The sequence below is a fragment of the Chironomus tepperi genome, unplaced genomic scaffold (assembly GCF_022539635.2).
Source record: "Chironomus tepperi strain 1889 unplaced genomic scaffold, CSIRO-AGI_Ctep_v1 contig_58, whole genome shotgun sequence".
Taxonomy (NCBI): Eukaryota; Metazoa; Arthropoda; class Insecta; order Diptera; family Chironomidae; genus Chironomus; species Chironomus tepperi.
Window position 1 is genome coordinate 1,365,253 of NW_027226180.1, and position 14,604 is coordinate 1,379,856.

General features: G+C 35.5%; 1 protein-coding gene across 2 annotated transcripts in view; it reads right to left on the reverse strand.

The window, feature by feature from the left end:
- SP1173 (major facilitator superfamily domain-containing protein SP1173) overlaps positions 1-14,604 on the reverse strand; it is a 33,159-nt gene that overhangs the window by 5,269 nt on the left and 13,286 nt on the right. For both annotated transcript variants that reach the window (XM_070652771.1, XM_070652770.1), the window contains one exon: positions 787-1,172. In XM_070652771.1, the coding sequence (XP_070508872.1) occupies positions 787-862 (76 nt within the window). In that variant the 5' untranslated portion in view covers positions 863-1,172. The remainder of the gene's footprint in view (positions 1-786; positions 1,173-14,604) is intronic.

The following is a 14,604-nucleotide window of genomic DNA, read 5'->3' on the forward strand; positions in this document are numbered from 1 at the left end:
TGCGAAAAAATAGCTTGTAATTTGAGAATTTTGAGTCATTGGTCATTTAGTTGGTTTAGGAAGGAATCTTGAATGAATTTGTGGGTAGGATGCATCCAAGGAGAGGCAGAGTCAGCTCTAAGTGCCTTGATAAACATGGGATGCCCTTGGTAAGCCTATTTCGAGACCAAAATCGCTTAAACACCCAAAATGTTTGCGATCTGTTCCAATATTCCCTCTTATCCTAATATCCCTGCCCTCTTACCCATCCTGTGATCCCTTAACCCACCCTGTGAGCCCTAAACTCATGACTGAACCTCTCCTAATGCACTCCCAAATCGAACTCATTCACATCTACTTTCATTGACCTAAAATTCCAATTTTTTTTATTCCTACAAATCCGCTCTAAATTCTTACATCCATTTGCCAATCCCCAACAATGCTTCCATTTTCATTTCCAACGATCCCATAAATATCATCCTCTATTCATTTAAGCTTTATATCAGTCCATATGCATAAACAATTATGGCACAAGTAATAAAGTTAAAAAGCACTCAACAATTTTTTCCCATTAAACCATTATTTGCACAAACTCAATTCATCATTTGTTTGGTGCCAGTGGTGGGTAAGCTGTGTGATGTGGGGCATTAGCTTGTGCTTCGACACATTAAAGTGCTGCTATAAAATGCCATGAGCTGCATGTTATGTACACTTTCAATCAAATTTGATCAATAAGGTGTGTCACATCAACAAAGGTTGCCCACCACTGGTTTAGTATGAAAAAAAGAAGTTCAGTTAGTGCCTCACCTCCAAAGAATAAGAACACGAGGACCTTGAGTGAGACGAGCCTGTTGGGCGTCACATATTCTGTCTTTTCCGTCATATTTGGGTTAAATTTGCTGTTTTATTATGCAATGAAAATTCTTAATTGATGATAATCGCGTGGATGAGTCAAGAAGATTGACTACTTTTATAGTCTGACTATTAAAAATATTTTCATATGATGTCCTTAATTTTTTATGATGCAATGATGACAGTTTGAAGGTGGATGTAAAAATTTTGTTGGTTTAGGTCAAGGGAGATTCTTAGATTACAATTTGGTTGACTAATTCGATGTTGCAGGCTATTTTGAATTGAGTGAAGGATGTAATGTTTTATGATGAATTCCGAGCTGGTTGATGAGTTTTGAAGATCTGGAATTAGAAAAAATAGAATAAAAATTAATAAAAGTCAATGAATATTGAATTATTAATCATAGACCCGAAAGGACAGATTGTCATAATGTCTAGTCACAAACAAGATTCATGACATGACTTGACATTATGTCAAGTTGTCCATTCGGGAGAAATCTATAGTAAAATGAACAGTCGACAATTAAATGTCTATAAAGAGAGTGAGGAGACACTTAATGTTACGATCCATTAAGAAAGAAAGCTTCGCATTGTTGTGTACTAATAAAAATTAAGAAGGAAATGTTGTGAGGAAGAGTGTCAGTTAGAGCGCATTTTCTGAGTTGTTAGGAAGGATCAAATCAGAGTTGGGAGGGTTCCTGGAGTCGGACTATAATGGAATTGGATTGCATTGTAGTTGGATACTATTGAAGTCGGACGTCATCGGAAGCAATTTGAGTCGATATCCATAATATAGTCCTGTAAACTCTAGCACATACTGACTCTATGACTTAATCCATTTTATAGCTGTGCTTCATCAAACCGACCAGAAAATGGAGTACGGACTCCAATATAGGTGCATTCACATTGGAGTTCTACCAACTCTAGACTAGATTTTCAATACATGAACACAATCCTGCTATTCGTTCTCATTCAACTCAAAGACAGTCAGCCCATAACCCAACACACAACCCAACCCACCAACCCAGTCACCCAGTCATCATAACTTTCCCAAACCAAAAGACAATTCATAATAAACAAAATGAATTGAATATCAAGGACAATCGATAAAAATTGGGCGGTTTTGTGTGACGTTTGTTGCGTTTCTGGAAAAATTTATGGAAAACTTCTTAGGTTTCATGTTTACATTTTCAATTTCATTTCAGTCTTCTTTTTCTTTATATTGTGTAGCTTTAGTAACAGTGTATTGTGATGAATAAGGATACGCAACTTATTGTTTGTTATTGTTTGCTGAATGTTTTGTTAAATTGTTTGATGAAAAATGAGTTATGGGAAATGTTTGGTTGATATTGGATGTGGGGTGGGGGGTTGGGGAAGTCGTTGGCATTAACAACCTCCTATCTACGCCCCTAACGGTTTCTCTAGAGAATCTCGAATTCTCTTTAGACCGTCTACCCCAAACAGCCACTATATGTCTCTCGGGATAGCCATTTTTTCGACAGTTTAATTCAATAAATACAGCAATTTCATATAAACATTTCAGCACATTACATTATATTAATTAACACAAACGATTGAAGTAAGCAAACTGTTTGTTATTGTGAAAATATTCAATTACAAAATACAGTAAAGGAGGAAATGTCACACTGATTTCATTATTGTTCACGCGGAGGCATCAAATTTCTGATGATGTTGATGTGGTTGTGTTTTTGGGGTTGGGTTGGGAATTGGGTGGAGTTGAGTTGGGTTGGAATTGAGGAAGGAAGCTTCAAGGTTGTTCCAAATTAGCACAAGTCGGTCGATTGATTCAAAATCTGGAAAAAAGCTCGTGTGATTCTGGCTTAGTACCGGATTCAGTTTGAATCTGGCATCATGCCAGTGTCACACCGACCTCATGCCAAATTTCGGCATCAAGTCAGCGTAACACTAGCATGATGTCAAATTCAAACCAAATCCGGTACCAAGTCAGCGTCAAGTCAACCTGATGCCGGATTTTGGATCAATTACTCAGTTTTGTACTTGAAAATCATTCATAACAAATGAACAGCCCCCACCAAAGCTTAATCTAACGGAACACATGAAACAGCACCAAATAGCATGTAAACATTAACAGCTAAACATCCTCATGACTTTCTTACATTTCCTTACTTTGTAATTTTTTTTTAAAAAATCATGCTCACATAGTGCCACACGGAAGCCTTTTAAAGGAAATAATGAGAATTAAAATGAAGGAAGAAATAACTGGGGCAAATCTGATAAGTTCAAATGTTCATATGACATGCAAACTGATTTGTGGGAAATGGAAAAAAATCTGTGGAAATGAAATTTATCGTGTGAATTGTGTCAATAAGGAGGAATTAGATTGTAAAATGTGGGAATAAGGAGGAATTTTGAGGTTCAAGAAAGGGAATGTTGCACGATGCAATAAATTTCATATTTTATCGGTAAATGGGACAAAGTTGAAGTCATGACACTGTCAGGGAACGTCTTAATCAAGTATGTCAAGTCTGATAACAATGAGGTAGGGGGATGTGGGCTTAAAAATCCAAATTTTGGAGGTTTTTGGAATTTTTTCACAAAAAATTGAAAAGTTTTGTCCAAAGAGGGGTGAGGGGTAGGGGTTCGACCCCCAAACTAACTCCCCTACCCGAATTCGTCCTTAACGTCGCCTCACCTCACCAAACAGTTCACTGACCTCAGTCCAAAAACTCATACACACCACAAAGGAATTACAAAACTAATTCCATTAAAACAAGCACACGCAACTCCTTTTTGGAACTTAATCATATTTGTGGTTGTTCATTTAGACTCGTCACATTCCAATGCATCTCATTAGCATATTAAAGGCTGAACACACACGGTATATTTTTAGTTAACATTTGTTCTACACATTTAAGCCTGCTTAAGTTAATTTCTCGTGTGTTTGATGCTAATTAAGTCATTGGGAATGGTTGAGGGTTGGAATTAGGGATTCTATGGATTGGAGGGACATGTGATGAAGGTGTGTGAATGGAAGAAGTTGTGAGGGAAGCTAACTCAGGATTTTGAGAGAGGTGAAGTCCTTCAGAACCATCTGAGCAACCAAATGCAGCATAGTTGGCCTTCTGGTAGCTACAATCGATTATAGCCCTAAGATTCCGGGCTTCCGCTGATTGCCACTTCCAATTCTAGCCAGTTTTCCCAACCGAACCTCATCCCAGACCTAATAACTATCAATATCATGATCAGCATTTCCTGGTTAAGCTCTAGTCTCGTCTGATAACTCAATAACCGCATTACTCAACCATCCCATAACTCATACATTCTAATTATCATATTAAGCAAATGTTTATGAATATTTTGGCCTTGAATGAAGTTATTTAAGTAGTTGGAACTGTAAATAAACAGGAATAATTAAACTGTTTCCTCTTCACACCTTGATTTCATCGAACAATGTCAGGATGTGAGTATTGTAGCTTACAAATGAATAGATATTACTGCTGGAAGTTAATACCAGAATATCATAGACATAGTGCCGGATCTGGCACCAAGCCAGAGTCATACTGGCCTATGACTGGATATTTGATCGATTGACCAATTTGTGCTACTCTGGATAGTCTTAAACCATAGTTTAGGTACTCTGACTTCAAGTTGGTAGCTATAATGAACTAAATTGAGAATTACCGCAACGTGCAGCTCTAAAACTATTCTAAAGCTATGATTTATATCCACAAACTAACATTCTATCAGATTATCAATTAAAAGTCACGAACTACTTTCATTTCCTTTGATAATCATCACCAAAGTAACCACAAACTTAACATTTATCATCTCTAATTTTTACAATGTGTCTTTCACTTTTTATTGAAACATAATTTGTACGCAGATCCATAAAAAAAACATATCAAAACGGAAATGAAGCAATAAATAATAAGACACACGAATATGTTTGAAACGTGCACGAAGACGTTGAGGCATAAAGCACATAAAAGGCATTCAAAAAAGGGGAACAATTTTTATGGAGTGAAGAAATTAAACGAATGGAATGAAATGTTATTTTGGTATAAATTATTAACAAGGGATGAACACCTGTTATATGTGCTGACTAGCATTAAGGCGAATGGTGTAGAGATGTGAATAATTAAAATGATTATTTGGAATTTTATTCTTACAGTTTTATGTATACATGTAAATTTTGGGTGATTGGAGTAGAATTGAGTATTTGAATTGATTAAACTGACTTAGGAGACGAGTTTGTGGACCAAAAGGATCATTAAGTGGCATGGGCGTATTTAGAAGGTTGGCAACTCTTCCCGACAATCACTAGGGTCAAATAACACCATCTTCTCCATTTCTTCCTCATTTCCTTCTCCCAAAGAACTTCTGATTCCGTCTCTGTTAAGTAGACAGTTAAGTAAACTTGAATTAAGTCTTCTAGAGTCAATTCAGACAGGATTTGTCGATCTTGACAGTATTGCAATTAGAATCGTTAATTGGCAAGCTGCAATCAGCGATAGATCCAGCGTCAGGCATCATCTGATGGAAGCCATAAATCACAATTGATCTGTACGACCAGCGAAGTAAGTAAATAACTAAGTAAGAGTCATTTTTGAACTATAACCTCAACTCATCTAGCTTAGAAAAATTGAAAACATTCCAATTTAATTAAATATTCATGTGTCTATGCGACACAACAACTCTAGTTGTATAAATTAATTAACCTATTATTCAATGTCATGTAATGAAGTCACTGTTCTATTTGTGTATTATGTCTTCGATATTGCTGATGAGTAATAAAGTTGTAGAGAAGGAGGCACACTCAGTGGATCAATAGGAACTATTTATCAACATCAAAAGTAATATACGATGTCCTTATCATTATGAGTGGTCAGAGTTTTGCTTTCTCGATGTCGGAAACGGGACCGGAACAGACAAATCCCGAAAAAGTTCAGTTCCGGTCTCGAAAAATCTGTAGGGAAAGCATAATAAGACTGAAACTTGATTCTCAATTCCACAATTTCTTCTGCAAAACTATTTTCTCATTTCCGAGTTCAAGGACTGTACCTTAAAAATAGCATAACCGAAGACAGTTTTCACATGTTAATCATATTATGATGATATTGCATGACTCTTGCTTAAGCAACGAGTCTCATTAATTTTTTTTTTAATATAATGTGTTAAACGAAGCGTTTCTTTTTGTGTTTTTCTATTTTTCGCATAAATTCATAAAAAGAAACTATAATGAATTGGTATCACATGTTTGAGTACATGCTGTGTGTTTTTAGTCGGAGTTTTGTTTAATTTTGTGAATTAAAATTCAAAATGTGTTAATGACATTAAAGTAAATTGAGTGAAAATATGTGGATGATGAGTTGAAGTGTGGTTGTGAGTTATTGGTAGGGAATTTGAGTTGAATGGATTCAGTTTAATCGATTTATGCTATTTAGGATGTTGAACGAGGAACGAGGTTTGGTTCAGTCTGGTCTTCAAGAGCCCAGATTCCAGTGGATCCCTGGCAACTCATGGTTAAAGCACCATAACTCGACAAATCTACTTCCTGACAAAGATTCATCAATATTTACAAAACATCCAAAATTCTAAAGAAATAAACATATTCATGATCATAAAAATACTTCTTTATATTCCATTAAATATTCCAGTTCTGTCTACAACATAAAAATCGGCTTATCTCAGCCATATGTTGGAGTTAACTTGACCTTAACATTTTTCAATAACAACAGCAATAAAACCTTAAGTTACAGTGAATATTTTAACGGATTATTATTTAATTTGAATATATCCGAGTGATAGAAGCGTATGAAGTGCTGAGAGTCAACCAGTATCGTCTCCCTAAGGCACTGTAGAGCACCTTGATGGTGCGGCTTTTGCTTCGGCCTTTATCAGTTTTTTTCGGACTCCTTCGGCTTTCATCGGTCCTTTTCGTCCTTGATCGGTCTTCTTAGGGCTTTTTCGGTCTTCTTCGGCCATCATCGGTCTTTTTCGGCCATCATCGGTCTTTTTTGGCCTTTTCTGTTGTCTTCTGTCAAACGTCCCTACCCTAAGTAGGGAAGAGGACATTATAAATGACCCTCTTCAACGTTATATGCCGTCCAAATTCAAACCCTTTCCCTAAATCCATTTCCATCTGTTCCCACTCAAAACACATCTCATTTAACTCCATATAAGCCTCTAATCTAAGATTAACTCAAAACGACTTACTGATCACACCTCAAAGCGCATTAAAACTGTCTTAATTGACTCATAAAATAACGACTATAATTATTTTCTTTATTTTTTGATTAAATCTCCCCCTTTTTTTTCTTGACTTTAGTAATCCACAATTAATCTCATTATGCTCTCTCACAAAATAATCAAAACAATGAAACAAGCAACAATAAAACATTCATAAAACAATATAAGAAATTTAAATAGATTTTTGACTAAAGATATGCGAGTGGAATTAATCAACGTGCAATGATGAGCTCATCGTGTGTTGCGTGCCATGAATGGAACTGTTATTTTTCGGTATTTTTATGTTTTTTAGTGAAACATATTAAACATACTTTGTATGCTGTATGAGGAGAAGTGAAATATAAAAGACTTATTGCCGTTGAATTATTTTTATGGTTAATGAGGTAAGGGTTTTGGATGTCTGTTGGGAAAGTTGAGTTTGGGTGGATATGGATAATTGGTGATTTGTGATTTGAGGATATAAATTAAAAGCATTGGAAAGTTTTAAGGCATGGCGTTTAATGTATTGGACGATCCAATCGGTATTCGGGTGTCTTCGGTCCTGTTCGGTTCTATTCGGTCCTGTTCGGTCCTATTCGGTTCTCTTCGGTCCTATTCGATCCTATTCGGTCTTCTTCGGGCTTCTTGGGTCTTCAATCTCGTCTTACACCCTTTCCTTCCCCAATGCTTCACTTCCTAATCTAGGTCAGTTCATAACCTGACATAATCAATGTCAATCATCAGTAGACATCCGAATCAAAATCCTACAAGTCATCAAGCAAAACATTTCCTTCCCAAATATAACATGATAATCTTATATATTAACACGATAATTTTGTCAGTTAACCATAAAAAAATCATTCTTATGATCAGCACAAAAAAAAGTTCAGAAGGTCACGAAGAAGCTAAAATGCGTGACGCATCATAAACTTTTGGACACGAAATCCTCACGTCATTGTATATTTTACATTAGGAAGTGATGAGTCAGCAGTGACTTTCTTTGGGTGATTTTACGGTTGTTTAATTTGAATTTTGGCCACCTTATTGATTGTATGGAATTGAGCATGGCTATTTAGGAGACATTGATGATTAATATGGAATTTTATTTGGGTATTTCTGATAATTAGCGGTTGGTGGACATTACAGGGGCGTATTTGACTCCCAAATTCACCCATCACCCCCTCCTTCCCTCTTTGCAAAAAAAATGGCTGATCACGCTCCTGGAACACTAGCAAGAAGCAAGAATTTCCAAAAAAGTTCAACAAAATGTGATTAAAATTTATTCCATTTCTATCACGTCATTCAGAATGCTCAAAGACAGGGAGTCAATCAGGAACGGAATTTTAAGAGGGAGAGTGGGAAGAACAGGATGGGACTATATCCAATTTAAGACTTTTTGGGATTTTTGATTCAAAAAATCATCGGAAATAGATCAATTTTCCCCAAATTGAGCACAAGATTCGACATGTCACCATCCCCTCCCTCCCCCTAGATACACCTCATTCTCAAAGAACAATACAACACTCGCAACAATGGCCAATGAATAATTTAACAATGGCCAATTAATCACAACATTTTGAATTTTATATTCATTTTGTAATGAATTTTTTTAAGCTCAACAAATTAAAAAGTTTAACACTTTAAAAATCTTTAATTTTCATGATCGTTCAGCAAGTTAGAACATTTTTTCATGTCGGAAGCAATATCTCACTTTTGTTGTGACTACTAAAATTTATGAGTTCAGTTTTTACAATCCTTAATATAAGAAAAATTAAATCTTCTTTGGTTTTTGCAGCGTAATAGCATGAGAACACGTTTAGTAGTGGTTATAAAAGGTGTCGGTAAGGATGGGAATTAATTGAGTTGTTTCTAGATCTTGTGAGGTGTTGTTCTGGTTAGAGGAGAGTTTCTGAATGACATGAAGGGTAATAAGATGGGTTAGGTCGGTGATAAGCCGTTCTAGAGCCAATCATCTACACCCTAAAGGCACCCAGACCACCATGACTCTGAGCTCAAATCAGACACTCCAAAATCCATCCATACGCTATTTGACCGACTTTCCCTCACCACGTGCCTTTCCTAAACGCTCACAATTTCCCCAAACAACTCCACAATATCAAGTTCCCCTTAAGCAATCACTTCCATTTCTTCACTTTTTTTTGACGCAACATTCCAAATTTGTTCATCAATTTTACGCTCAATATCAAATAACGTACAGAAATATACTCATTATATTACATAATCTCCATCACCCCATGATACTAAAATACTGAACATCAAAACAAAACTCATTGCTTTTCCGTTAATTAAGAATCTTCATCATGCATTTCATACTGCGACTTTGAGTGTGCTCATTTATCATAATTGTGTTGTGGAAATTTGAGAGGTTTTTAGAGGTTTTTTTGGTCGGGTTAAAGGGGTGGATGAAGAGGAAGAAGGGGGAGGGGAGGAGAGGGGAAGGATAAGGAGGAATAGGAGGGATGAAGAGAGGATCTAGGGAGGAAGGATGGAATGAAGGGTTATGTCAAACTAAGTATAGAGATCCGTTCACTTATTGGGATTTTGTCTCAAAAAAACCCTAGAAAATTGAAGAATTTGTTCCAAAAAGGAGGGAATTTTGATTCCCAAAACCTCACTAGCTCCTCTCCCCTGAATACGCTTCAGCCTCAAAACCTGTATTGAAAATGATTTTCTTTTATTTGAGAATTTTTAAGTGGCATAAAATTTTTATCGGATTTCGTAACTTTTTTTGAATTTTTTTTATGATGCGGAATTGAATTTCACTCTCTTTGAGGATTGATTTTAGAGGTTATGCAACTAGATTGTTGTGAAATTTTGAGTTGTTCTGCTTCTTAGTTGTGTAAAATGAAGGAAAATTGGATTTAGTATCCCAAAATGACGGTATTGAAGCTCCTAAATGATAATATCGGCTATTGTTCATAGAAATACCCAAAATTTGACTGATTCCATGAATCACATCCAATGATATCACTTCCATTCAATTTATAATGGTCAATTCCACTTAATATCAACAAAAAAAGAGTTGAAAATGTGCTAAAATGCACTAATTATCAATTAATTCCATCCAAATATGGTCACTTATCTGTCCATTAATCATCTCAACATCTCAAAACTATAGAATAAATTAACATCACGTGAATATAAATGCAAAATTACATTTCAAGGCAATTAACAGCTTATTTGCATGTGGGACTCAACAAAAGACACTCACAAATTTCAAGCATTATTAAAAAAATCTTTGATTTATTATTTCCTTAAAAACACAGTTTTAATTGAGACTTAAAAAGACAAGCAGTCATCATCGGATCTAAAACCTGTCAGACACATGCTAGTCATGCATTGAGAATATCAAATATGGTATCTTAATCCGGTCTTCGTTCTACTGAATTGACTTTTTTCAAACAAGCAGCGACTATGACTTATTTTATTTACTGTTGCATCATTTGACGGAATCTCAAATTAAATGAGAATTGATGGATTTTAGCAAATAAATCAAAAGCGGCAATTCTGAAGAACAATAATGAACAAATTCTCATGAATAATTCAGAATATAATTTGTGCGCTGAGTTGACGGCACTTTTGAGACAATATAGCTTGTAAAATTGTGTTAAATGTGATAATATTAAGGAGGTGTCAATTTTAAGGTTATTTTTGGGTTAATTTTGAATATTTTATAATTGAGCTGAATTGGGTGGTTTCCCTAGACTCGAATAAATGAATTGAGTCCAATTTGGAGTCCAGATGACTCGACTCGACATTTTTACGCAAAATCTGAGTCGACTTAAAGCTCTGGTTAGCTTGAATTATGCAAGTTTGTAAATCCATCATGAATGTAATGCAACATCTGACTAGACATCGAACTCTGGTTGACCAAAATAGCACAGATCAGTTTGCCGATTAATAATCCAGACACAAACCGACGTGACATTGATTTGAGGCTTGATTTGGTTGGAATCTAGGCCGATTCCATTTGAATTCGGTTTGAATCTGGCACAAACCCATAGTCACGCCAGCCTGGTGCCAAATATTGGATCGATTGACCGACTTGTGCTTTTTTGAGTTCCTGGTAAGGTTTCCCTCAATTTCAGCCTAGACAAGTCTCGATAATCACTATAAAGTCTTGATCTCAGTCTCAAGAAGAAGACCTAGAAGGTTTTCAACACCTTCACATTAGAATCTAAATCCACAGCGTCGATATTTCAACATCTACAGATCCTAATCTAATAACACAGCTACTTAAATCATCATTTTACAATTAAAATCTTCCCACAGTTGAGTACTTTTCATCTTTTTTTGCATTTTTTTGTTTAAATATTTGCTTTGCCTTTAAGCTTCTTATTTTCAATTCTAATTTCCATTTCCCACTTTGCCTTCTTTTACTGCTTATGAACACACAAGTGAGTGTGAGAGAGATTAATGTGCACAGATAGTTTATTATATAAGCAAATGCAACATGTGCAGCATGTTCTGCAACTGCCGAATGATTTTTATTGCCAATGATGCAATCGGCCGCGTTTACGAATTTTCGATGCTTATTCATGCTGTTCAATTTTTTAGAAGATTTTTGGCCTGAATTCATTAATCAATTAAAATTTATTGAGGATGAATGTTGGATAAGCGCTGATTGTGGATGGAAAAAAGAATTAATGAAGTTTATTTCTTATAAATTAAGATTAATCAGTTTCGGGAAGCTTAGTTTGGGATTTATCAGATTTTAATTTGTGCCAAGGATGAATTTTTTAGAATTTTTAATTAATTTTTATTAATGATGGGAATGGATTTGAATGGAATCTGATGTTTGGATGGATATTCTGAGATCTTCATGGATTTGGAACTAACTAAGTATGAGGTCGAGACCGAGATTGAGGACTGAGGACTGAGGGACTGAGAGACTGAGGGACTGAGGACACTGAGGACACTGAGGACTGTGTTTTGAAGCCTTTTTCCTCAATTCCTCAATCAAATTTAAGAACAACTGACTAACCTCAACCACAAAATGCAAGTAAAATGAAGAAAAGTCAAGACTATCGTCGCCAAGTTTCCTTCATCTTCATTCTATCGTCAATTTGCTTTTTCGTCTTTTATTTCACGGTTTTCCTCATTTTCCTCATTAATGTCGATGACTCATTTAAGTATGCATACCTGATGAATGTGATGTATCAACGACATTTGCACTTGATGAGTTCATGACTTCCTTGATGCTATTTTTGGGAGTTTGTTATGTGGGTTTCAGGGGTGTATTGGTCTGGGGCACACTTTTGGACTCCCCATCTCCTTAAGATCCCCCCTGAGCATGCCTCCGTTGCTCCTTTCAAACTCACAGTTCTCCCATCTCAGCAGTCAATTTGTCTACCCAAACCAGTCATCACAACTCATCCTAAAGTCACCAAGTCTCTTAAGTCAAAAATTCATCTCAATTCCCAGTAATCATGTCTCATATAAAAATAAATCCAGCACACTCCGACACACTCAAAAGTCATCCTCAATCTTGATTGGCATTCACAAATGTCACAAAAGAAAGAAAGACTCATGCAATGTCATATCCAATTTCATTCAAAAAGTGATTTGACTCTCGATTGTGTCGATGACAATAAGATCGTACATGGATATTTATCGATTGTGAATGAAATTCAGTTGAAATTGCCAAGTTTTTATTATTAATAATATTTTATTTTATTTTATTTTATGGCTGATGTCATTAAGTTTGTTTTAAAAAGAGTTTTAATGTCGAGTGAATGTTAACGATGACATCATGCTGAACTCAGTTGTAGTTACATTTGGTGAGTTAGAAAAGGGGTGGAAACTTTGGGATTGAATTGGGATATTTTTGTGAAATTTGTTCAAAAATCTGTTTATAGTCGGTAAAGCCGATCAGAAGTCTGATGAAAGCGTGTCAAAAATTTGGAAAAAATCGGCCAAAAATCTGGTAGAATTTGGTCAGAAGTTTGATATAATTCAGTCAAAAATCTAGCAAAATTTGGTAAAAATCTGGTAAAATTCGGTCAAAGTTTTGATAAAATTCGGTCAAAAATCTAAAACTCGGCCAGAAGTCTGGTAAAAATCGATCAAAAATTTGGTAAAATTCGTTCAAAAATCTGGCAAAATCGATCTTAAATCTGGTAGAATTCGGTCAAAAGTCTGATAAAAGTCGGTCAAAAATCTGGTAAAAATCGGAAATATTTTGGCAAATTTAACTAAAATTCGTCATATTGTGTTGATTTGGGCAAAAATTAGTCCAGAATTTTGGCAGATTTATTAAAATTCCGGTGAAAATCGGAGAGCAATTTGGCAGATTTAACACAAATCCTATAAATTTGTTGATTTTGACAAATTTATGATTAAATTGTCCAGAAATTTAGCAGAAAAATCAGAAATCCGCTCAAAATTTGGACAGAAATTTGGCGGATTTTCCTAAAATTCAGTTTTTTAGCTGAATTTAGCAAAATTTTGATTCAATAATTCAGAAGTTGCTAAATCAATTATTGCTGAATTCTGGTAGACTTTCTCTAAAACTCGACAATCCCCTCACCAGTTTTAACTCGACATAATCCATCATCCCAACATCACCGACCGTCTAAACCTTCCCAGAAAAATAAAAAAATACAAAATCTATAATAAAACCTCATAAAAAACATCGCATGCCTTTTTCATCTTTCTCTCTCTCTCTCTTCACATTTCTTCTCCTTTCCTCTTTTTTTTCGATCTACAATGTTCACCATATGACATCATTTTGTTCAGTTTTAGCATCGCACAATATCTCACGATCTCATTCATTCAGTTCTTCTTCTCTTCTCTTCTTTTACGAATGTATTATGAGAGATTAAAATTTATTATTTTTTATTATTATCGTTATTTTAGTTCAGTTTATTTTGAGTCATTCAAAGATGGTATTGGGGGATGTGCAGAGGTTATGTGATGGTCATGGGCCCCCTACCTGCTAACTTGTTTGCTCGGCTAGTCGTACAGTTCAATTGTGATCCATGGGATCACTTAGAAGCGTCTAAAGCTGACTCTTTGCCTGACTTGCGTCTTATAATCATCATCATGTACCCTACCAGGCAAAGATATCCCTTTTAGGTACTGTAGTGGTCTTTCTGCAATATGAAAGCATATTATTTGCCTGTTAGGGGGAACAATGCTTCGTCTTAGAGCCTAGGTTGCTAGAAAAGACCTTCCATTTGACTCTATGACTGACTTATGTCTGCCAATTACCAATACCAAGTGCAATATTGCGTCTATTAACCAAGACCCCATCCTGCCCCCCTGCAATTCTGGATTAACAATTTTGTATCTTTATCTTCATGATTTTCCTACAAATCATCACAATGAGAACAGCTGGATGCCTTTAAAGTTGCATTGCTCATTTTCAACATGACCTAATTCCCAAACAATCCCCTCAAGCTGTGAGCTGTGTTTTATTTTTGGTACGGTCAGAGATGCACCGATGAAAGAGAAAATAGAATATTTGTGACTCGACAATGACATTGAGATGACTAAACAGTCTTAGTTTATATTTTGATGTAATCCATTTGTTAATTAATGG